Below are 21652 nucleotides of genomic sequence, written 5' to 3'. Positions count from 1 at the left end.
GCTCCCTGCCTCCCCCGGACCGCCCGCTCCTCCGGGTCCCGCGTGCGGCTCCCAGACAGCTCAGCCCCGACGCTGCGGAGCGGCCGCCGGGCTGCGGAGAAGTGAGGATCCAGGTGTTCCTGTCCCCAAAGTGCACGAGTCGCCGGGGCCTCCGCGCGGCCGGCCGGGCTCGCCACCGCCGGGGGCACTGAGCTTCCCCGCGCGCGGAGGCCCAGGCGGGGCGGCGGCCGGGAGGGGGCGCGGCCTCTCGGCGCCCCCCGCCCCGCCCCCGCCCGGAGCCCTCCGCGCGGCCCCTTTAAGAGGCCCGCCCGGCTCCGGCAGCCGCGCCGCGGCCACCGCCCCCCGGCCCTCCCCTTCCTGCGGCGCCGAGTGCGGGCCGGGCGGGAGCGCGGCGAGAGCGGCCCGGGCGAGCGCAGCGGCGGGGAGGCGGCGGCCGGGCCGGGCCGGGCCGGGGCGCGGCGCGGCGCGGGAGCGAGAGCCGAGGACGCGCGGCGGCGGCCGTGGGGGGCGCGGCGCAGGGCCGAGGGGGGGCAGCGCGGGCGCCGCGCCGGGAAGCCCGCACACAATAGCGGCGCGCGCAGCCCCTCCCCCCGCCCCCGCCCCCGCGCAGCCCCCCGCGCAGCCCCGCGCCCCGCCCCCGCCCCCGCGCAGCCCCCCGCGCAGCCCCGCGCCCCGCCCCCGCCCCCGCGCAGCCCCCCGCGCAGCCCCGCGCCCCGCCCCCGCGCAGCCCCGCGCCCCGCCCCGCGCCGCCCCGGGGAGCCCAGCCGGCCGCCGCCTCACCTGCCGCCCGGGAGGGGGCGGGCATTGTTCGGCCGCCGCGCGGGGCCATGGGGGCCGCCCGGAGCCCCGGGCCGGGCCTGGAGAGGTCGGCGCTCCGCCGCTGAGGCGGGCCCCGCGCGCAGCCGGGCGGCGCAGGTGAGGCCGGCCGCGCCATGGTGGACCCCGTGGGCTTCGCCGAGGCGTGGAAGGCGCAGTTCCCGGACTCCGAGCCGCCGCGCATGGAGCTGCGCTCGGTGGGCGACATCGAGCAAGAGCTGGAGCGCTGCAAGGCCTCCATCCGGCGCCTGGAGCAGGAGGTGAACCAGGAGCGCTTCCGCATGATCTACCTGCAGACGCTGCTGGCCAAGGAGAAGAAGAGCTACGACCGGCAGCGCTGGGGCTTCCGCCGCGCCGCGCAGCCCCCCGACGGCGCCGCCGAGCCCCGCGCGCCCGCGCCGCGCCCGCCGCCCGCGCCCGCGCCCCCGCCCGCGCCCCCGCCCGCGCCCGCGCCCGCCGACGGCGCCGACCCGCCGCCCGCGGAGGAGCCCGAGCCCCGGCCCGACGGAGAGGGCTCCCCGAGCAAGGCCCGGCCCGCGGCCGCCCGCAGGCCCGCGGACCGCGAGGAGCGCGGCGCCCCCACCAGCGTGGCCGCGCTCAGGTCCAACTTTGAGAGGATCCGCAAGGGCCACGGCCCGCCCGGGGCGGCGGACCCCGAGAAGCCCTTCTACGTGAACGTCGAGTTCCACCACGAGCGCGGCCTGGTGAAGGTCAACGACAAAGACGTGTCGGACCGGATCAGCTCCCTGGGCAGCCAGGCCATGCAGATGGAGCGCAAGAAGTCCCAGCTCGGCGCCGGGCCCGGCCTGGCCGACGCGCCCAGGCCCTCGTCCCGGGGCCGCTCCTCCGAGAGCAGCTGCGGCCTCGACGTCGACTACGAGGACGCGGAGCTGAACCCCCGCTTCCTGAAGGACAACCTCATCAACGCCAACGCCAACGGCGGCGGCAGGCCCCCTTGGCCGCCCCTGGAGTACCAGCCCTACCAGAGCATCTACGTCGGGGGTATGATGGTGGAAGCGGACGGCAAGGGCCCACTCCTGCGCAGCCAGAGCACCTCGGAGCAGGAGAAGCGCCTTACCTGGCCCCGCAGGTCCTACTCCCCTCGGAGCTTTGAGGACAGCGGAGGCGGCTACACCCCGGACTGCAGCTCCAACGAGAACCTCACCTCCAGCGAGGAGGACTTCTCCTCGGGCCAGTCTAGCCGCGTGTCCCCCAGCCCTACCACCTACCGCATGTTTCGAGACAAAAGCCGCTCCCCGTCGCAGAACTCCCAGCAGTCCTTCGACAGCAGCAGCCCCCCGACGCCGCAGTGCCATAAGCGGCACCGGCAGGGCCAGGTCATCGTGGCCGAGGCCACCATCGTGGGCGTCCGCAAGACGGGGCAGATCTGGCCCAGCGACGGGGACAGCTTGTCGGGCAGGCTGCCTCAGGATGGCACCTTCCATGGAGACGCAGGTGGGTACCTGCACCACCTTGGGTGGGCACACCTGCACCCTGGCTGGAAACCATTGCAAGGGAAGAGGGTGCGTTAAGCAGGGGAGAAATGGGTAGATACTTTGTGGACCGATTTCCACCTGCTGCTGTGGACAGCAAGGATTCGCGGTGAATCCTGCACGTGAACAAATGCCATCCTCCACTTCCTCCTGAATGCAGGTTCCCAGGGTTTGGCCTGGGATTGATTGGGTTGGGAGGGGCAGCGTGTGGGAATGGTAGGTGGCTGTTCCTTTGGTTCTAGAGTGGTGTGCGTCTCGTGAGACTACTCTGTGGGTTGGGACCAGGTGCCCCGGGCAGTGATCTTGCCCCTTGATCACTGCACTCTGGGTAGGCGGTGGGTCATGGTATTGAGAGGTGGCCATCTCTGTCTTCCAGATTGGGTACTTTTAGTGGGGCTTGATCTGTGTCTTGGGAATTCCCTGCCACCCCAACTGTTCCTGTCCTGGAAGAGTTACAAGACACTTCTGGGGAACCCAAGATGTGCTAGCTTGCTCCCAGGCCATTGGAGTGTCAGATTTGCTTGCTGACTAGCAGCCCGAATGCAAGTCAGGGCAGGTGAAAATAGGAATTACGAGGAAGTGAGGTGACAGGCAGTTCTGACTCAGTGGACCACTGCACATCAACGGGGGTGAAGATTTTATCCAGGGCTGAAGCAGAGCCACACCTGTTCTGATTTGCTTGGCTCTGATGGGAGACATCACCTATCATTACTCATCTATAGGGCTCCTGTGTGTATCTTACTCCAGCTCCATTTTTTTTCTTTCTTTTTTAAGATTTTATTTATTTATTCATGGGAGACGCACACACACAGAAAGAGAGAGAGAGAGAGGCAGAGACACAGGCAGAGGGAGAAGCAGGCTCTATGCAGGGAGGCAGGGAGCCCGACGTGGGACTAGATCCCGGGTCTCCAGGATCATGCCCTGGGCCGAAGGCGGTGCTAAACCACTCAGCCACCCAGGCTGCCCCCAGCTCCATTTCCTGATCCTTTCGTCCACTCTTGCCTCCCTGTCTTCCCAAGGATGAATTGTACACTGGTGCTCATCTTGGCCTTCTAATCCATGGTCTGACCTTTGGCCCTAAGATGAAACCTGTGAGATCGTGCACGTGACCTCTGGGGTGATGGGACTGAGTTTTGAGGTCCAGGCACAGTTTGTAAGACTGGAGTAAGAAGCAGGTGGGTAGGTGTGGGATTTGGGTGGGCTGAGGGTTGTGAGGCTGTGGGGAATCTCTTGGAGTCCTGGTCCCTATTAGGCTGATCCGATTTTCTGCTCCATCGATTTTTCTTTTTCTGCTGATGGAGTTGTATGTATGTGCTTCCATCGTCAGAATCCTCCTGAAACAAGGAAAGCTATTTTTGGCTCTGTCAAGTGGTCTTTTTGTGATCAGCTCTGTCCTGTTCATTTTAGGTGCATCCAGTTGCTGATCTTCCAGTTGCAGCTGGGGGAGGCTGTGGCCTGTCACTAAGACCTGTGGCCTGACCCAGCTGCATCCCTTAGGTCCCTCCCTGGGGGGTGGAAGGCTGTAGTATTTAGAGGCCTGCTTTGCAGGCACATCAGCTCCCCTGGGGTCTGGAGGATTGCCCTGTGGTCACTGGGCACCAGCCTTGTCGGACCAGCTGTCGACTGAGTGAGCCAGCTTGAACTGGCCTTCAGCGCCAAGATGCAGGAGAACATTATTAATAAAGAAAATAAGAGGTTTTCATGGAGACCTGCAATCTGAAATGGTATTCTCTTGCTGATGGTGAATTCTGAGTTTCCAGAAAGCGGGGACAGGTTGGACGGAATGTGTTTCAGTAGGTCGACCTTCGGTACCTCTTCCCTTCTCATCAGCTGCTGCAGACGTGGGACCCTGGTTCTGTGTGTAGCCCAGGACAGGTTCTCAGGAAATGGCCAAGGGGTTAATTTTACAGCTTAAACCTCACTCTTAGGATATTCTGGATCTTTCCCTGAATGTCTTCAACACCCTGTGTTCTCTCTCCTGTAGGTTTTAAAACTGTTTTTTTTTTTTTTTTTTTTTTTTTTTTTAGCTCTAGGAGCTTTTAACTCTACTCAGCACTCTTCTGAGCATTGTGGCTGGAGGGGAAGGAGAGAGCCTGTGCTAGCAAAGCCATCTGTCTCTTTCCAGACTACTTCCTGATGTTCTTTAGATGGCCGTGGGGCCTGCTGGCCAGGGCTGTACCCTGCAGAGGACCAGTGAGGAAAATCACAGCGTGGAAGGGAGTAGAAGCACCCTAATTTTTCACAGCAGCAGAATCATAACTTCAGAATCCCTTTGGCTGAATGTGCTCTTGTATTTTTGAGTTGAGGGCCCCTGGTGTTGGAGGGAAGAAGCTGAAATGACGACCTACCACTGTGTGCCAGGCATGGTGACAATGTGCCTCATGCAGGGCCCCTCGCAGGCTCTTACATCACCTTGCGGTAGGTCTGCCCAACTGTAGGTAAGGACAAAACCAGGAAGTGGCAGAGCTGGGATTCCAGGAGTTCCGGGTCCCTGTGGGAATGCAGATCCGTTCCTTCCTGAACCTGGCCACCGTAGGGTGGGTGGTCTTTGAATCGCCCTACACCGCACCTGAGAATCATGATGAGATTGGTCCGGGGGTCCTTCCTCTCCACACAGTCAGGGTCGGTCAGCTGTGAGCCCTGCTCTGTGCAAGCCCTTCCCTTTCTGCCTTGCAGGCTACATGGAAGGAAAGTATAGTCCTTGCCATCTGGGAGCTGACATGCTAATGGGAGATAGGAACACACACACTATTTATGTGTTCAGAGGGAGTGAGATCAGGGAAGCTTCTGGAAGCAGCAGCACTGGAGAGAGGCCTTGCCTGTCAGCACATGTCTAGCGGCAGAGGGTGGGGAAAGCTGACCGCCCTGAGGAGCAGTGGGAGCAAAGGCTCTGGGGCACCCATGTAAGCCTCCTATGACTCTAAACTATATATATATATATATTTTTTTTACTTCAATTAAATATTTGTAACAAAATTTACCATCTTAACCCATCTGAGCGGTGTTTAAGTGTCAAGTTCGTTGGCATCAGGCACATTCGCATTGTTGTGCACCCATCAGCACCACCCATCTCCAGAACTCTTTTCCTTTTCCCCAGCTAAAACTGTTTCTACCAAATGACAGCTCCCCATTTCCCCTCTTTGAGCTCCTGAAAACCAGCACTGTGCTTTCTGTTTCTATGATTCGACTGCTCTTAGTACCTCATATAAACAGAGTCCTACAGGATCTGTCCATCTACATCTGGCTTATTTCACTTAGTGTCATCTCCCCAATGTTTATCCACACGGTAGCACAGAGTGTATGGTTTTTTTTTTGTTGTTTTTTTTTGTTTTTTTTTTTTTTTTTTCAGAGTGTATGTTTGAAGGCAGGGATCCCTGGTTCATTTCCGGGTCTCCCAGGGAGCCTGGCTCCAAGCTGAACACATAGCATGTACTAGATGATTCCCTTCCTCCTTTTCACAGCTCTAGGGGTGAGTTGGGGAGTTGAGAAGCTGGGAAGGTGTGCCAGTCATTGGGAAGCATCTTACCTGCTCTACCTATCTCTGACTCCATTCCTGTTCTTGGGTTTTGCTTTCTGAGAGTTTTGGTGAGCTCTTCACAAGAGAAACCAGACAACCCAAGAACCTTCACTCTTTTAGGTCTGAGGAATTTTTTTTTTTTAAGATTTTAAAATTATTTTTAAGTAATCTTGGCACCCAATGTGGAGCTCGAATCACAACCCTGAGATCAAGAGTTGCAGGCTCTAACGCCTGAGCCAACCAGGTGCCCCACGGGTCTGAGGAATACTTGATCTGAACACTCAGTCCCCGTGTCCCTTGGCCCCTTTCCAAGTATTAGTCGTGAGTCCTGACCCCAGATCTTGTGCTTCTTTATGGGTTCTCAGATGAGTTGCTGCCCTATGTTTTTACATCTCTATTAAGCAGTTTAATTTGCCCTTTGGATTCTGGCAGTGTGTTGTCACCAGAATGATCACTGCTTTGTTTCTCCGTAGGGGGATTGAGTGGACTGGCCACCAGTTAGATTGAGTAATTCTGGGCCAGGAAAAGGTCACTCAGGCCTTGCATTGGCTTGATCATCATCTCTTTAAATCAGACCCTGTGATCACCCTTCAACTAAGTACAGGCTTCTCTCCATGAACAGAGACAGAGTGGACAGAACAAGCTAGGTGGAGTCTAAGACTGCTAAGTCATCAACAAGGTGGAAACAGAGTCTGGTTCAAATTTTACAAGAGTTTTCTGATTACAGAATGGATGGCTTCCTCGTTTTGGGAACAGAGTGAAATATTCTGGAATGTTTCACTAAAAGAGCTAACTGGGAGTGCTGTTAATTTGTGTGGGTCCAGGGGATATGCCTTCTGGGTTCAGGGCCACCTGCCCTCCTTGGCTGGGAGTCCTGTGGCCCTGTGTGTGTGACTGTGGCCCTCACTAGGATAGAGCATCCAGGTGAGCCATATGCTCGGCCCAGTTGGGAGAAGACATAGCAGTGCTTGAGGCCACGCTGCAGCTCACCGCTGTGGTTCGAAGGGCTTCCTTATGCACAGTAAATGGATGGGCATCTTCCATCTTCAGGTTGTCAAACCTGAAGTTTCAACTGCAGCTGCCTTTTTTTCTCCCCAGACTTATTTATTTTGGGAAGGAGCAGAGGGAGAGAGAATCTCAAGCAGATTCCCTGGTGAGCGGCGAGCCCAACACGGGGCTTGTTCCCACAACACTGAGATCATGATCTGGACTGAAACCAAGAGTGAGACACTTAACTGACTGTACCATGCAGGCGCCCTTGTGGCTGCTTTTAGATCAAGGTTCAAGAGGTGGCGGTGGTGGGTTTAATTAATTGGTCCCACCGAGGGTCCCTCACCCTGACTAGAATACAATCATGTAGGGTTTTGTTTTGAGTTTTTTGTTTTTAGTGTTTTTGTTGTTTTTGTTTTGTTTTTTACTTTGAAAGCAATGGAGTAAACCAAGTTAAAATGTTACTTATATAACGTGATAGGTTTGTTTTTAACTGTGATACAACGTCCATAACCAAATGTGTCATTTTAACCATCCTTAAGTTTATAATTTGGTGTCATTAAGTACATTCACACTGTTGTGCAACCATCACCACCATCCACGTCCAGAACTTTTTCATCTTACAAAACTGAAACTCTGCCCCCCATTCAGCACTAAGTCATCCTCCCTCCAACTCAGCCCCTGCCAACCACCACTCTACTCTCTGTCCCTGTGAGGGGTTATCCTAGGTCCCTCTTGTCAGTGGAGTCCCATAATAGCTGTCCTTCTGTGTCTGGTTTATTTCACTCAAGTAGGGTTTTGAAGTTGCCAGGAGCAGTATTCTCATCCTTAATTCCCATTTCTGGCCCTTAATAGATATGTTTAGGAAAATACCTGTTAGTCATGGCGATATTGCCTTGGCTTTCACACCCACGTATTTGAAGTGGCTCACGGTATTAGTTTGCTAGGGCTGCTGTAACAAAACACAACAGACAGGGTGGCTTAAATAACAGGAATTTATTTTCTCTTTATTTTAGAGGCCAGTAGTCCAACAAGGTGTTGGCAGAGTTGGTTTCCTCCGAGGCCTCTCTCCTTGGCTTGACTTACAGATGCACCCCTGCTTGGGCTCCTCTCTACCCCCCACCCACATGCCTCTTCCTCTGTGCTTGGGCACTCCCAGTGTCTCTCTGTGTGTCCAAAATATCTTCTTCTTATAAGGACACAAGTCATATTGAGTTTGGACCTGACCTTCACGTAATTACCTGACCTTCAGGTAATTTTAATTACCTCTTTAAAAACCCACATCTCCAAATACAGTCAGATTTCGAGGTACTGGGGGTTAGGGCTTCATATGAATTTGCGGGGATGCAGTTCAGTTCACAACACTCAGTGAGTCCCTGATTGGGAGCAGAGGAAAAGCTCCCATGGCAGAGAGAGATGGTGCTTGTGCTGGCCTCACCAGCCATGTTTTATGAAGAATTTGAGTAATGTGTTGTTTGATGCTACGGTAGCCTCGAGCCAAGAAAACACAGCCTGGCGTCAGGAGAGCTGTGTCCTCATGCTTCACAGGTTGCTACACCTCGCTCCTTGCCTAAGAAGTTAGTGTTTAGACCTCATCATTGCTAAGATCCCTTTTTTTCAATTTTTTGATTTTTTTTTTCTTTAAAATTTTAGGTTAGAAACACAACGCTTCCCAAATCTTTCTTCTTTACCTGCCTATTAGTAAGACAACCATCTCTCCCCATTCAGTCACTCAGAAACTATTTATTGACTATCTACTGTGTGCCAGGCATTGTCTACATGGAAATTTTCTCTTGCTTTTTACTCATGGCTTTGTAGAGAGGCTGAGCTCCAAAAACTAACACACACGCACCAAAAAAAAAAAAAAAAAAAAGTAAAATAAAAACCAACACACAAAAAGTCTTTGTGATATCCTGGCGTCTTCCCTAACTGTATATCTTTCTTTTGCTGTATGTTTGCAGCGATTTCCTGTTAATCCTGTGTCTGGCTGGCTTCCTTCTCCAGGGTAGTGAGAATCTTAAGACAAGGTCCTACCTGCCTCTGTGTCCTAGGATTTGCCTCACTCTAGGTTCTTAATCATGTTTGATGAAGGATGTTCCTAGCCCACATGGATCAGTCTGTGTCTTGGGTGTTGTGGATGTTTGTAGGTCAAAGGCAGAAGGAGACTCCATTTCTGGGGTCTCTGTTTGCTCAGACTCTTAACTGTTCTTTTTATTTTTTTTTAAAAATAATTTATTTATTTATTTATTCATGAGAGACAGAGAAGCAGAGACACAGGCAGAAGGAGAAGCAGGCTCCCTGCGGGGACTCCAATGTGGGACTCTATCCCAGGACCCTGGGATCACAACTTGAGCCAAACGCAGATGTTCAACCACTGAGCCACCCAGGCGCCCCTTCCCTGTTCTTCTTAATCCCACATTCCCCCATCAGATAAGCAATATCAGATTTTCGGGAGCCCAGTGATACAGGTGCCCTGGGAAGGAAACTTGTTAGCTTTGGAAATTATCTGGAGATTATTTTTCCTTCTTTGCTGAGGCTTAGAGAGCTTCCCAAGTCCTCAGACAGGGGCCTGCTAATTAGCTGTCTTGGATTCTAGCGCTTGCTATGGTGACCTTGCAAAATGACTGTAGACAGAGATGGAGGCTGGTGCCCAAGGGAGACACAGCCGACGAGTTCAGAGATGTGCCTCCTGAGGTCTGGTGCAGGGAGACTGGGAGGCCCCACTTGTGTAGCAACTACAGCTTTGGTGAAGGCTGTTTCATGTGCCCGCAGAACATTCTTGTGATGTAGCTGGAGCAAGATTGTTAACTTAATTATATGCCATCAGCTGACTGGGTCTGAGGGGGTGTGAGACAAATGCACCTGCCCGGGGTCAGGCAGTTGGTGGAGGGGCTGGTGCTGGCCTCTCTCCTCAGGCCGTGAAGTGATGCCAATCACAGGAGTGTGGGTACAGGGTGACCTCCTCCCCCTCCCCCAGTAGATGGAGGGGATGTTCAGCAAACACGTTTCAGACAGGAATGGTGCTGAGTGTCAGGAGACAGGCTCTCTAGCAGGTCATTTTCGGTCTGCTGGGGAGACAGCCACATAAACCTAAGTGCTGTGATAGGCATCATCTGGTCCCCAGCCTTTGGGCAGGTCCACAAAGGCATCAGCTACCTAAAAAAGTTGTTTTTCTCCTTTCTCCTTGCAAATTTCTCAGAAAATTTCCTCACTCTCCCTATGTTCTCCTGGGGCACTTTGCTAAAGAGATCGCCAGCAAAATTATGTGGCAAGGAGACCAAGAGGACAAATAGGCCGGAGAACACTGCCCATCTGTCTGAGCTGAGGGTGGGGGTTGGTGGCAGACTGTGCTCTGGTGTGAGCTGCAGAGGGTCAGGGCCTGGCTGGGAGGATGCACAGAGATGGCTGGCCACATGCACAGAGGATCAGTACGTGGCCCAGGGAGCACTAGGGAAGAATTGTCTCTGGCTGGCCAGGAGACTGGAGGGGATACTGGAGGAGAGGGAGAAAGACTTGCTGTTCCAGCCACAGCAAATCCAGGGATGGAGTAGCCTGGGGGGATCCTTCACTCAAGTACCTCTGTTGGTTTAAGAAGAGCCTTTGAAGATTCACTTCGTTTTAAAGGCCTGATATGCTCCATTTAGAATATGCTGCTGGGTAAGATGGAATGTTGGTAGAGCAGGAAGGGTATACATGCACATATGCTTACAAGTGACAAGGTGGATATTCTAGATGCAACCTAGAGGCAACATATGTCAAACTTGTCTGAGGAAAGAATGCAGATGATATAGGTAGATCCGGGGTGTGGTCCTGCGCAGGGTGTTGATTCTGTGGGCGGAAGAGCATGACCCCCTCCTTGGGAGGCTTTGAGGGAACATGAGTACATAGAGTGGGTGGTCCCTGGAGATCTGGCCCCCTGTCTGGTCTCATGGAGTCACCCCCTCAGGCATCTGATGCTGGTTGATTGCACATCACTTAGCAAGAGATTTAAAAGGAAAAATGCATAATTTAGGAGGTGCAGGCCATTTTACCCGCTTTGCTCAGCAAGAGTACCCAGTATGAGCTCTAGGGGGACCCAGGGGTCTCTGTTCCCTCTCATAGTGTGTCCTCTGGGGTTGAGTGGAGTTCTTGCATCTTAAGTGTGCAGCATGTATTTTTCTGCCTCATGACCCCAGATGTGAAGTTCCATCAGCCCAGAGTACCTGGGACTACACACTGAAGTTGCCGAGCCCTCTATCCTGGGCCATATCCTCCTCCATGGTGGATAGTGTGAGGTCCTCTTGCAGCGTTCGTGATTGTGTGCCCTCCTGGCTTTTGGGGCCTCAGAGTTAGAGGCTGGAGGAAGAGAGAGACCTCTTGATTATTCTCATAGAGCGCCCTCCCCCGCAAGTTGATGGAGGGAAAGCTTAGAACCACTTTGTTCTCACTTTTAGTGATTGTGAGGCCTCAAGAGAGGAAATAAAAACCATAGACTTTCTTATTTTAATAGAAAATAGAGGAGGAAGACGGGAAGCTCTGAAAATTATTAATGCTTGGGCATATACAGGCTGTGCTGTGTCTGCAGATTGCCTGATGCTTTACAGACCAGAGGGTGTTGCCTTGTGAACAGTTGGGGAGGATACTGGAGATCTGGGCACACCCCTGGCAGGGGCCCTGAGGTGTGTGGGGTAGCCCCTGGGGCAGGTGGGAGGAGATGAGGAAATGGCCCCCACTGTGAGTGGTGGGGGCACAGGGAAAGAGCTGGGTGATGTTTCCCCCAGAGCATCAGGGGAATCAGGGTGGCCTGCAGTCACCACTGCCGTCTGCTGTTGCCCAGCCACCCCTCACCCCCTCCCTGAGAGGCTGGGGCAGCTGAACCTGCAGCACAGCTGGGGCATGCGGTGCTCTGTGTCTTCGTTCTTCTTGTGTTCTTTTTTGGGAGCTTCAGAAAGCCTTGTGCTTGGAGACCTAGGGGCAAATGTAGTTTCCATCCTGTCTGGTGCTGGGGATGATGGTGGGCAGGCGAATCTCTGGTTTCCCTCTTACACCCTATCAATGAGGAGCTATATATTTCTGACTGATGATGCTCTTTGTTAAATGACGGAGATGGAGAGGTGCCTGGGTGGCTCAGTCGGTTAAGCATCCAACTCGTGATTTTGCCTTAGGTCATGATGTCAGGGTGGTGAGATCAAGTCCCTCATGGGGCTCCGCACTCAGCAGGAAGTTGGCTTCAGAGTCTCTCCCTCTGCTCCTCCCACATGTGTGTGATACACATGCACGTGTGCACACTCTCTCAAATAAATCTTTTTAAAAAATGGCTGAGATAGAATTCACACCACAGAATTCACTCATTTACAGTATACAAGTTAGTGTTTTTTAGTATATTCACAGAGTTACACAAGCATCACCACTGTCTAATATTAGAAAAAATTTTCATCACCTCAGAAGGAAACTGTTCCCTTCAGCTGCCCTGACCGCCCCCTCTCACAGCCCCTGGCACCCACCATTCTACTTTCTGTCTGTAGATTTGCCTTTTCTCTCTTTTTTAAAAAAATATTTTACTTATTTATTTTTGAGAGAGAGACTCTCAAGCACACTCCCTGCTTAGTACGGAGCCCGACATGGGGCTCGATCTCCCGACCCTGAGATCATGACCTGAGCTGCAACCCAGAGTTGGACGCTTAACCCACTGCGCCACCCAGGTGCCCCTACACTTGCCTTTTCTGAACGTTTCACGTGAATGGAATTGTGTAACATACGGCCTTTTGTGTCTGGCTTCTTTCACTGAGAATAAGGTTGCGGGGTTCATCCCTGTTGTATAATGCATCAGCACTTCATTCCTTTTGGCAGCTGACTAATGTTCTAGAGAGCATTTTGGTACACTGGTAGCCAGGCTCTGGCTACTGCCTGGGCACACTCTGCTGGCTCATGAGGGTCCGGGTCAGACCTTGAGGCCTGAGAGGACTGTGTAGAGGTTCTGGAGGGACTAGGGGAGCCTCCTTTTCCTTGGGGGACAGCCCCGGGGAGTTGGGATGCCAGAAGCCATGCGGTGACTGAGTTTGCTAGGCTCAGCAGGCCGTGATTCAGCCTCCAGCCTGAGGTTCCACCTCACAGGTCTGTCCATCAGGAACCTGCTTGTTCAGAGGCAGCGTTTTCCATCCTCAGACCTTGACGAGGACTATGGTCTTCCCCTGGGTGCCCTGCCCCTGTTCTGATTGCAGTGAAATATCAGAACATAAAATGTATCATTTGAATCATTAAGCATTCAGTTCAGGGCATTAGACACTTTCACACTATTTTGCAACTATCAGCACCATCCCTCTCCAGAACTTTTCATCATCCCAGACTGAAACTGTCCACGTAAACAACGACTCTCCATTCTTCCGCCCCCTTCCCAGCCCCTGGCCCCCACCATTCTGCTTTCGCTCTAGGGACCGCATACAAGTGGACTCCCGCAGTACTTGTGTTTTTGTGTCTGGCTTGTGTCACTTCACATCATGTTTTCAGTGTCTTTTAAGCCTTTTGGCGCCGGGCCTGGGTGGTAGCTGGACAGTAAGCCTCCCCAGAGGCTGAGCTGACCAAGGCCTCCGCTCAAGGGAGAAGAGCAGTCTGTGCTTCGGGTAGCATGCTACATTTGCAGAGTCTTGCATTTTCCTCTCATAGGGACCCCCATTGCTGAGTTGTTTGAGGTGTTAGGTGAAAGACTCTAAGCCATCCACTTGTTTGGACTTCTTCCATACTTGGATAGATAGGGTGATCTTTGTCTCGTGACCCTCTGCACTGTCATGGAACGGCTGTGATGTGAGGCAGGGAACGCACAGGTTGGACCAGTGATGCAGGCACCCACCTCACCTGTCCTCTCCTAGGTGCAGGGGTGGCCACGCTGGGCTCAGTGCCGTCATCTGGTTGGCTGGCAGTCCCAATGGCCTCACTTGTGAATTATCTTAAGTGGATGCTTAACATAGCGTGTTCACTCTGGGGTGTGCCTGCAGACTGCTATGTGCAAAAACAGTATTTGTTTTTGCCCAAATCTTAGACCTTAAACCAAAAATGTGATTCACTTATCAATGTTTCATTCATTTATGAAAGCTTTCTACTTTCCTATGAGAACATGGGTGAATGTGCCCGTATACGTATTTTGGGGGCATGGGATTGTCACTGGAAATGTATTTTATATATTTTTATATATAAAAATGTATTTTATTCGTCCAGTGACGAATGGAATGTCACTGTCCAGCCACTTCAGCAGCACCAGGATCTGGCTGGGACTCTCTCACCGACCCCTCCTCTCTGCCTCATTTTCAGGAGGCTGGAAAGTAATCACTGTGCTAGGAAGTAGCAGAGCCTGTTCGGTTGGAGCATTGGTGTAAAATGTGGGCAACGGGAGGTGAGGGTGGATTTAGGAGGGTTGGGGTCATGCTGTGCAGGACCGGGAAGCCAGGCTAAGGAAGTTGTGCTTTCTCAAAGGGTGATGGGGCAGATTGAAGGTTGTTGAGAGGGGAAAGGATGCCTTTGGAGCTTTGCCTCAGGAAAGGCCTTTGGCAGGAGCATGCGAGATAGTCTGCTGGGACTTGGGGCCCCTGGAGGCATCTTGGGAGTGAGGGGAACTGACGGGGAGATGGAGAGAACAAGAACAAGCAGACAGTGGGAGGCGGTGACCGAAGAGAAAGGAGACCTGATTGGTGGAGCCTGGGGGTTAGGGTGGCTGTGTTGGAGGCCTTAGCGTGGCGGGGAGTAGGTACAGGCAGTAGGCTGCAGACCTGGAGGAAGGGCCAGGCAAGGCAAGACCAGGAAGGCTGGCAGCAGGGCAGGTGTGTGGAGAGAGAGGAGGGCTGGGGCAGGCCTAGGCTTTGCACATTTGGGGTTTCACAAAAGGGAGGAGTCTGCGATGAGAGGGGAAATGTGGTGGGGGTTTATGTTGCAGAAAGTCAGAGGGGTCAGGGGTTTTGTATTGGAGTTCTGAGAGATCCCTGAGTGTGTACCCATGGGCTTTCTTGACCCAAGGATCCAAGTGGGAGCTCCAAGGAGGTGATCAAGGTATATGTGGGGGTCAGTGAGGAGGTGAGTGATCCCAGCAGAGGAGTGACCAAGTTCCTACTGAACAATGACCAGGAGTGATGTGACTTTACAGGCATTCGGTCACATGGGCCTTGTGAACATGTGGCTGTGCTTCAGAAACATTGCCATGGCTCACCTGGGGACCCAGGGGTAGGGAGGTGAATGAGGCATGAGATCAGGAGGGGAGAGAGATGAAGGTGGCTGTGAGAGAGCTGGGTTTGGGGCTCCTCAGCAGGTGTGAGAGGGGACAGAGAGGTGTGGCTTGTGGCTGGCACAGAGGGGAATGAAACAGTGGCCACGTGGGTCAGATCCCTGTGGCTGGTGGCCAAGTGCGGTTAGAGAGGAATGCATGATGAGCCCTGTGCTGGTGGAGTGTCAAGATGTGGAACCTGAGGCTTAGAGGCCCCAGTGAGTCACAGTGATGGCTTGGGATCTGAGACCAACGTGTACATGAGCTCCCAGTAGGGAGGCCCTTATGGAAGAGCATCTTGTCATACCCGCCCATGCCTGCCCCCCAAAGCAGCTGGTGAGCCACTGTTAGAATTGACCCTAAGGAATCTGAGTTGTGATCATTAACATAAGTCTGGTTTCCTCTCCTATGGTATTTTTTCAGTGGCCAGATGGTGCGAGTTGCTGCAACAGATTTTTTCTCTGGGGAAGAGTAGGCAAGGTTCCAAGAGGGCTGTTTGAGGTGTGCATGGGGAGCAGTTCTAGAAAGGAGTTTGCGTCTCCAGAAGTGGACCCATGTGGTTCTAGAAAAGAATGCCCACGGCTCCAGAAAGAGGTGTGTGAGGAAGCATCAGAGACTTGGTCCCAACATTCCTGTGTCATCTCCCGGCTTCTCCAGCCCCATGAGCCCTGCGGTTGCTTGTTTATCCCTGCTTGTCTGCAGTCTCAGGTTCCAGAAACTCTGGCACGGAAGTCCGGGAAGGTTCATGGGCTGAGGCCTGGGCTGCTAGCTGTCTGGGGGAGGCTCTTTGTTCCAATCGCTCAGGAAGTGTCTGCTGTGTTGGGCTGGGCAGTCAGGTCCCCAGAAATCCAGCAAGGGGCCTACTTCCTAATTCTGCAGGTGCACGATTGGCACAGTTGGCACTGGGGAGTGAGAGAGAAGCAGAGGTGTGGCCTGGGAGTGCAAGTGGGGGGTTACATCTGAGAGAATGGAGCATAGATGTTTCCTTCTCATTTCTTTCTCCTTTCTCCCTAGTCCCAAAGCACTGAGCTCCCTCAAGTATGTGAATTAATGGAAGCCACTCCTAAGGGGAATAGGGTCACTTCATGTTTATTGAATTCTACGTGACTAGATGCGAGTGTAAATACAACCTTTGATGTCAGAGGCCAAGGCGGGACCTTATAGGCATCGCTCGGACACCCCATCCAGCCTCTCAGGCTCCAGGGTACGTAGACCAGGCAGGAGCAATAGGGCAGGATCCATGTACTCTCCTTGGCTGGTCCCTTTCAGAGCTGTTTTGTTTGAAGATTTAGGGGGATTTTTGAAAGGCTGGGCTAGGCCGTGGCTTACTTGGGGAAGATCTGGGGGTTTTCATTTGCCTGGGACCTTTTAGGGGTCAGCAGGGTAGCCCACAATGTTAGGAGTCCAAGTTTTGCCTGGGATACATGGAAGTGTGCAGACCTTGGAATGTCACGGTTGTACTGTGTTCGGTACAGCTAAGCCTGAGGGCTGTCAGCAGAGTGGTTATGGGAATGGGGGCATTTGGCCTGGCAGAGAATGAAAGAAGTAGGCCTCCACCCTAGCTGCCCACATAGACGGCCTCTGCTCTTATTAAAACAATCACACATCTTCCACGGCTGGTCACTTGTGGAGAATCTCATGTGTAAGGTTCTTAGTTTTGTTTTGAGATCTCACAGTGTCTGTGGGTCAGCAGTCAGGGCATGGCTTAGCTGGGTCCTCTGCTTGGGGGTCTCTGATGGCTGCAATCCAAGTCTTGCCCAGGGTCCGGGCTCCTGTCATTCACGTCTGGGGCTCCATGTCTCCTCCATTCTCAGCTTGTTGGCAAAAATCCAGGTCCTGGTGGTTGTAGGACCGAGGTCCCATTTCTTGCTGACTGTCAGCTGTTCTCAGTGCCCAGAGGTCAGCCCCCTTCATAAGCACTTCACACATGGCTGTTTGATTTCCTCTTCTGAGCCAGCTTGGGTTTCTGGGAAAGCTCCATGGCTGATTGCAGCCAGGGTTGAGAACCATCCTCCTCCAGGAATCCACAAGTGCTGTCTATATGTTCTAAATGGTTGATGGGTGTAAGAGGGATTTCTTTTAGGTCACAGCTGGAAGGCTGGCTTATTTGGGGAGACAGGTTTCTACTCAGTATTAATGGAGACTTCCTTCTCTTCCTGACTTTGTTATAAAATCATATCTATAATTTTATGTAGCTGAGATCTTCTTGCATTAATGAGAGCCTCTTCTTGTTTTACTAAATATTCTGTTAATATTTTATTTTTATTTTTTTAAATATTTAATTTATTTCCTCATGCGAGACACAGAGAGAGAGAGAGAGGCAGAGACACAGGCAGAGGGAGAAGCAGGCTCCATGTAGGGAGCCTGACGTGGGACTCGATCCCGGGACTCCAGGATCACACCCTGGGTGGAAGGCAGGCTCCAAACCGCTGAGCCACCTGGGGATCCCTCTGTTAACATTTTAATTATCACATTGTTACTTTGTGATAGAGTTACAGTTCAACTAATCTAATTTTAATTATTTTTGTTGAACATTTAAAGTATTTGCTGAGGGGCACCTGAGTGGCTCAGTTGGTTAAGTGTCCAACTCTTGGTTTTGGCTCAGGTCACGATCTCAAGGTTGTAAAATCAAGCCTGGTTTCCTGGGCATGGAGCCTGGTTAAGATTCTCTTTCTCCCTCTCCACGTCTCCACCTCTTGGCTGCGTCCCCCTCACTCTCACACACACACTCTCAACAAAACAAAGCAAAAAAGTTTACTGAATGTAGCTGATAACTGCAGTATTTCAGTGAGCATCTTTTTTTTTTTTTTAAAGATTTTATTTATTCATGAGAGACACAGAGAAGTAGAGACATAAGCAGAGGGAGAAGCAAGCTCCTCACAGGGAGCCCGATGTGAGATTCGATCCCCAGACTTGGGATCATGCCCTGAGCCGAAGGCATATGCTCAACCACTTGAGCTACCCAGGTGTCCCTCAGTGAGCATCTTTTAAAAAAAATTTTTAAGTACTCTCTACACCTGGGGATCCCTGGGTGGCTCAGTATTTAGCGCCTGCCTTTGGCTCAGGGCGTGATCCTGGAGTCCTGGGGTCGAGTCCCACATCAGGCTCCCTTCATGGAGCCTGCTTCTCCTCTCTCTCTCTCTCTCTTTCTTTCTCTCTCTCATGAATAAATAAATAAAATCTTAAAAAAAAAAAAAGGTACTCTCTACACCCAATATGGGCATAGACCTTGACTGAACTAGCCAGGTGCTCCAGTGAACATCTTTTTTTTTTTTTTTAAAGTTTTATCGAGTTCTAATTCACAAACCAATCAGTTCCCTCATTCAGAGTGTATTGTTTGGAGTCCCTGGCTGGCTCAGTTAAGTGGCTCTTGATCTTAGGGTCATGAGTTTGAGCCCACGTTGGGGGTAGAGATGAATAATTATCTTTTAAAAAGATAAAGTGTACAGTTCAATGGTTTTGGTAAATTTCATTAATTTTTTTAAGTTGTGGTAAAACATATGTAACATAAAATTTACCATTTTAAGCATTTTTTAGTGTCCAGTTCAGTGGCATTAAGTCCATTCACATTACTGTGCATCCACCACCATCCATCTCCTTTCATCCTGTAAACCTGAAACTCTTCCCACGAAGCACTAACTCCCCAGTCCTCCCTCCCCCAGCCCCTGGCGGCCACCATTCTACTTCCCGTCTCTATGAATCTGACTATTTTAGGAACCTCCTGTAAGTGGACTCATGTAGTATTACTGGTTTATTTCTTTGACTATGAAGGTTCATCCATGTTGTAGCATGTGTCAGAGCTTCCTTCTTTTCTAAGACTAAATAATATCCCATTGTACGACATTTTAAGTGTACAGTTTGGTGACATTCATTACATTCAGTGAACATCTGTTTTGTTTTCTGTTTCTTTTTTTTTTTTTTAAAGATTTTTATGTATTTATTCATGAGAAACAAGAGAGAGAGAGACATAGGCAGAGGGAGAAGCAGGCTCCCCTGATGTGGGACTTGATCCCAGGACCCCAGGATTGAGCCAAAGGCAGACGCTCAACCACTGGGCCACCCAGGTGCCCCCCAGTGAACATCTTCTTATATGGGTTTCTGTTCACATTTCTGCCTCCTTCCTTGCTGGTGGGCATCTGTCAGGGGATTTACCAAGGTAGATGTGTAGATGGTTTGAAGACCCTGATATCTTCTGTCAAATTACCTTCCAGAAATGTTTCAGTTTATGCTTAACCCTTTGCTCTTTTTGGACCTCCTTCTTGCCCTGTTCCTTTTTCAGGACTTTACTGAAGTAGTTCCATCAGGAGATAAACCAGGCAGGCTTCCCCTGAGGCAAAGGAATGGTAGAGGGTGGAGGGTGGGGGGCAGGTCTTGGTGGAGACTTGCCTAAAATCCAAAATTATGATCTGGAGTTTTTGTCTAAAGAGTAAGATCTGAAGTTAAAGTTCTCTTTAGGAGGCATTTGTCCTAAACTGGGTCCCATCATAACTACTAGTTCCTTGATATTCGCCAGGAATAACAGGTTCCATGGGCCCTGAATCAGGAGAGGCCCTGGGGTGGGGGGGGGTGCACCCATCCAGTGTCTCATTTGAGAAGCTTCCCGAGGCCACTAGCTGTGTGACACTTAGTCCTTTGTCAGCTCTATGGTCCTTGGTAGGGAAAGAACTCCCTGTCCCCTTGTTTATCATGAAACTTGCTAGTTTATTGCTGCCTTGGGGTGCTTGTAACTGAACCGGAAAAGCATTTCAACTTCTCTTCCATGTATCTTGGCCATGGATTAGGGCTGCTAGATAGCATTGTCCGGTTAATTCTGGCCCATGGACTTCCTGCCTGGCTTTCATGGAAGCTCCAAGGAATCTGAATGCCATGGTAGAAAAGAGATTTTATGAAAGGGAGAGAACCTTGCATGGCCACACTCAGCCAGCAGAAGCCGTGTCAGGGCAGCAGCAGGGCCATGTTTGGAGGGAGGGCAGCATTGTATAATGGGCTTAGGGAGGAATGGGGATAGATATTTCTCTGATGCTGTTGAGTTGTCTCAGCACACTGCAATGGAGATCCACCTTAATGTTTTAGTACTGCTGAGAGCCAACTGTTCTGGCGTTCCAGCCATCCTGGCTCATGGATTATAGAGCTGGGGCTCACACTTGCTCCTTCTGCTCTGTGTTGCTCAACTTGGCTGTGCCCTTGGCTGCTGCTCTTTTACTTTGGTAAATTGCTTTAAACTCCGTGGGCCTCTGAATTCCCACTTGTAAGTGAGGAAACCGCACAGTAGCATCTTTAAGATCCCTTTAGTTCTATGATTCCTAAGAAAATTAAATCATGTTACTTTGAGTTTCCCAGCACATTACCTGGAAAACCTTGTTGGCAGGGGTCCCAAAGCCATCTTTCTGTAAGACCCCATTGGGTCTGGCTGCTTGCAGTGACTGGGGTCCAGGGAGCCTGTGACGAGCCAGAAGGTGGATTTGGCTCTGTGTGAAAGTGTAAATGGGAACTGTGATGCTTTTTTGCTGGTTGATTGGCCATCCATTGGCCAGCCCTTGTGCTGGGAGCAGGTGCTCAGAGGCTGTGCAGGTGTCACCTGGGCAACATGCTGAAATGCAGAGCATGGGCAGCAGGAGGCCCAGATCGAAGTGGGAGGGGGTGAGGGCCGTGTGGAGGGTGTCTGCCCAGGCGGAGGTGATGGTATCCAGGCAGGTGGTTGGCAGGGGGAGGCCTGTTCATGCCAGCTGGTATCTTGCCAGCCAGAGCACAGCCCTACATAGAAACCCTTGTGCTAAGGCCAGCACTGAAATGAGCGGGGCTCGAGTGTGTGGCTATTGCCTGCATGCATCTCCACACCATGGTGTTGGGGACGTTTGGTACGTTGGGGCCATTGTTTTTCTTCATCACAGATGACTGGCCCTCCAGCGGCCTGTTGCCTGCTGTAGGCCCTACCTGGGATCGGAGTTCAAGGCTTGCTGCCTGCAAGGGGAAGCTCTCTAGTCCGTGCTACACTTTTCTGAGCATTCTCATTGGCAGTGGAGCAGGGACTGTCTTGTGTCGGAGCTCGCCAACACCGGGGTTGGGTCGGTCAGTCTGGAGGGCTCAAGGATGGGAAGGAGACTCTGTTGACTGTCTGCACTCCAGTGGGGCATGGATGCCTCAGTGGAAGTCTGTACTTTTCTGGAGAACTTTCCATTTGGCAGGCTCAGTACTCTGTGCACTTTGACTCCCAGGGACCCACAGAGCATGCCTGTCGGTGTTCCCTCTTTGGCAGTCTTGCAGGAGAGAGAGGACCCCTCCCTTTACTGGAACTTTGTATTTGGGCTTGGCTTTAACTCTTTGTGATGGGATCCCACGTGCCTTCCAGAATCTGAGCCCTACACTTCCCTGCAGGGAGCTAGGTGGTGCCTGCCATGTTGATGCTCAGACAAGGGGAGCTTAGAAGGGTGAGAAGCTTCCAAGGCAGAGCCTGGATTTGAACCACAGGTGGTTATTTGAGCCTCTGCTCTTTGGTCTGCAGTATTGGGGTTGGCAGACCTTTTGGTAGAGTCAGTAACTAATATAGGCTTTGTGACTGAGGAGAAACTGAGGCGATTAAGTACTTACATAACCATTTAAAGTGTTATC

General features: G+C 52.1%; 1 protein-coding gene across 1 annotated transcript in view; it reads left to right on the top strand.

Moving 5' to 3' along the window:
• Window positions 1–767: 767 nt before the first annotated feature.
• Window positions 768–21652, top strand: part of BCR (BCR activator of RhoGEF and GTPase) — a 124271-nt gene continuing 103386 nt past the window's right edge. Inside the window, exon 1 of the mRNA XM_055322060.1 lies at window positions 768–2271. Within this exon, the coding sequence (XP_055178035.1) occupies window positions 933–2271 (1339 nt within the window). The 5' untranslated portion in view covers window positions 768–932. The remainder of the gene's footprint in view (window positions 2272–21652) is intronic.

The sequence above is a fragment of the Nyctereutes procyonoides genome, unplaced genomic scaffold (assembly GCF_905146905.1).
Source record: "Nyctereutes procyonoides isolate TBG_1078 unplaced genomic scaffold, NYPRO_anot_genome, whole genome shotgun sequence".
NCBI lineage: Eukaryota > Metazoa > Chordata > Mammalia > Carnivora > Canidae > Nyctereutes > Nyctereutes procyonoides.
Note: the sequence above shows the minus strand (reverse complement) of the source record. Positions and strands in the feature narration are given on the sequence as shown.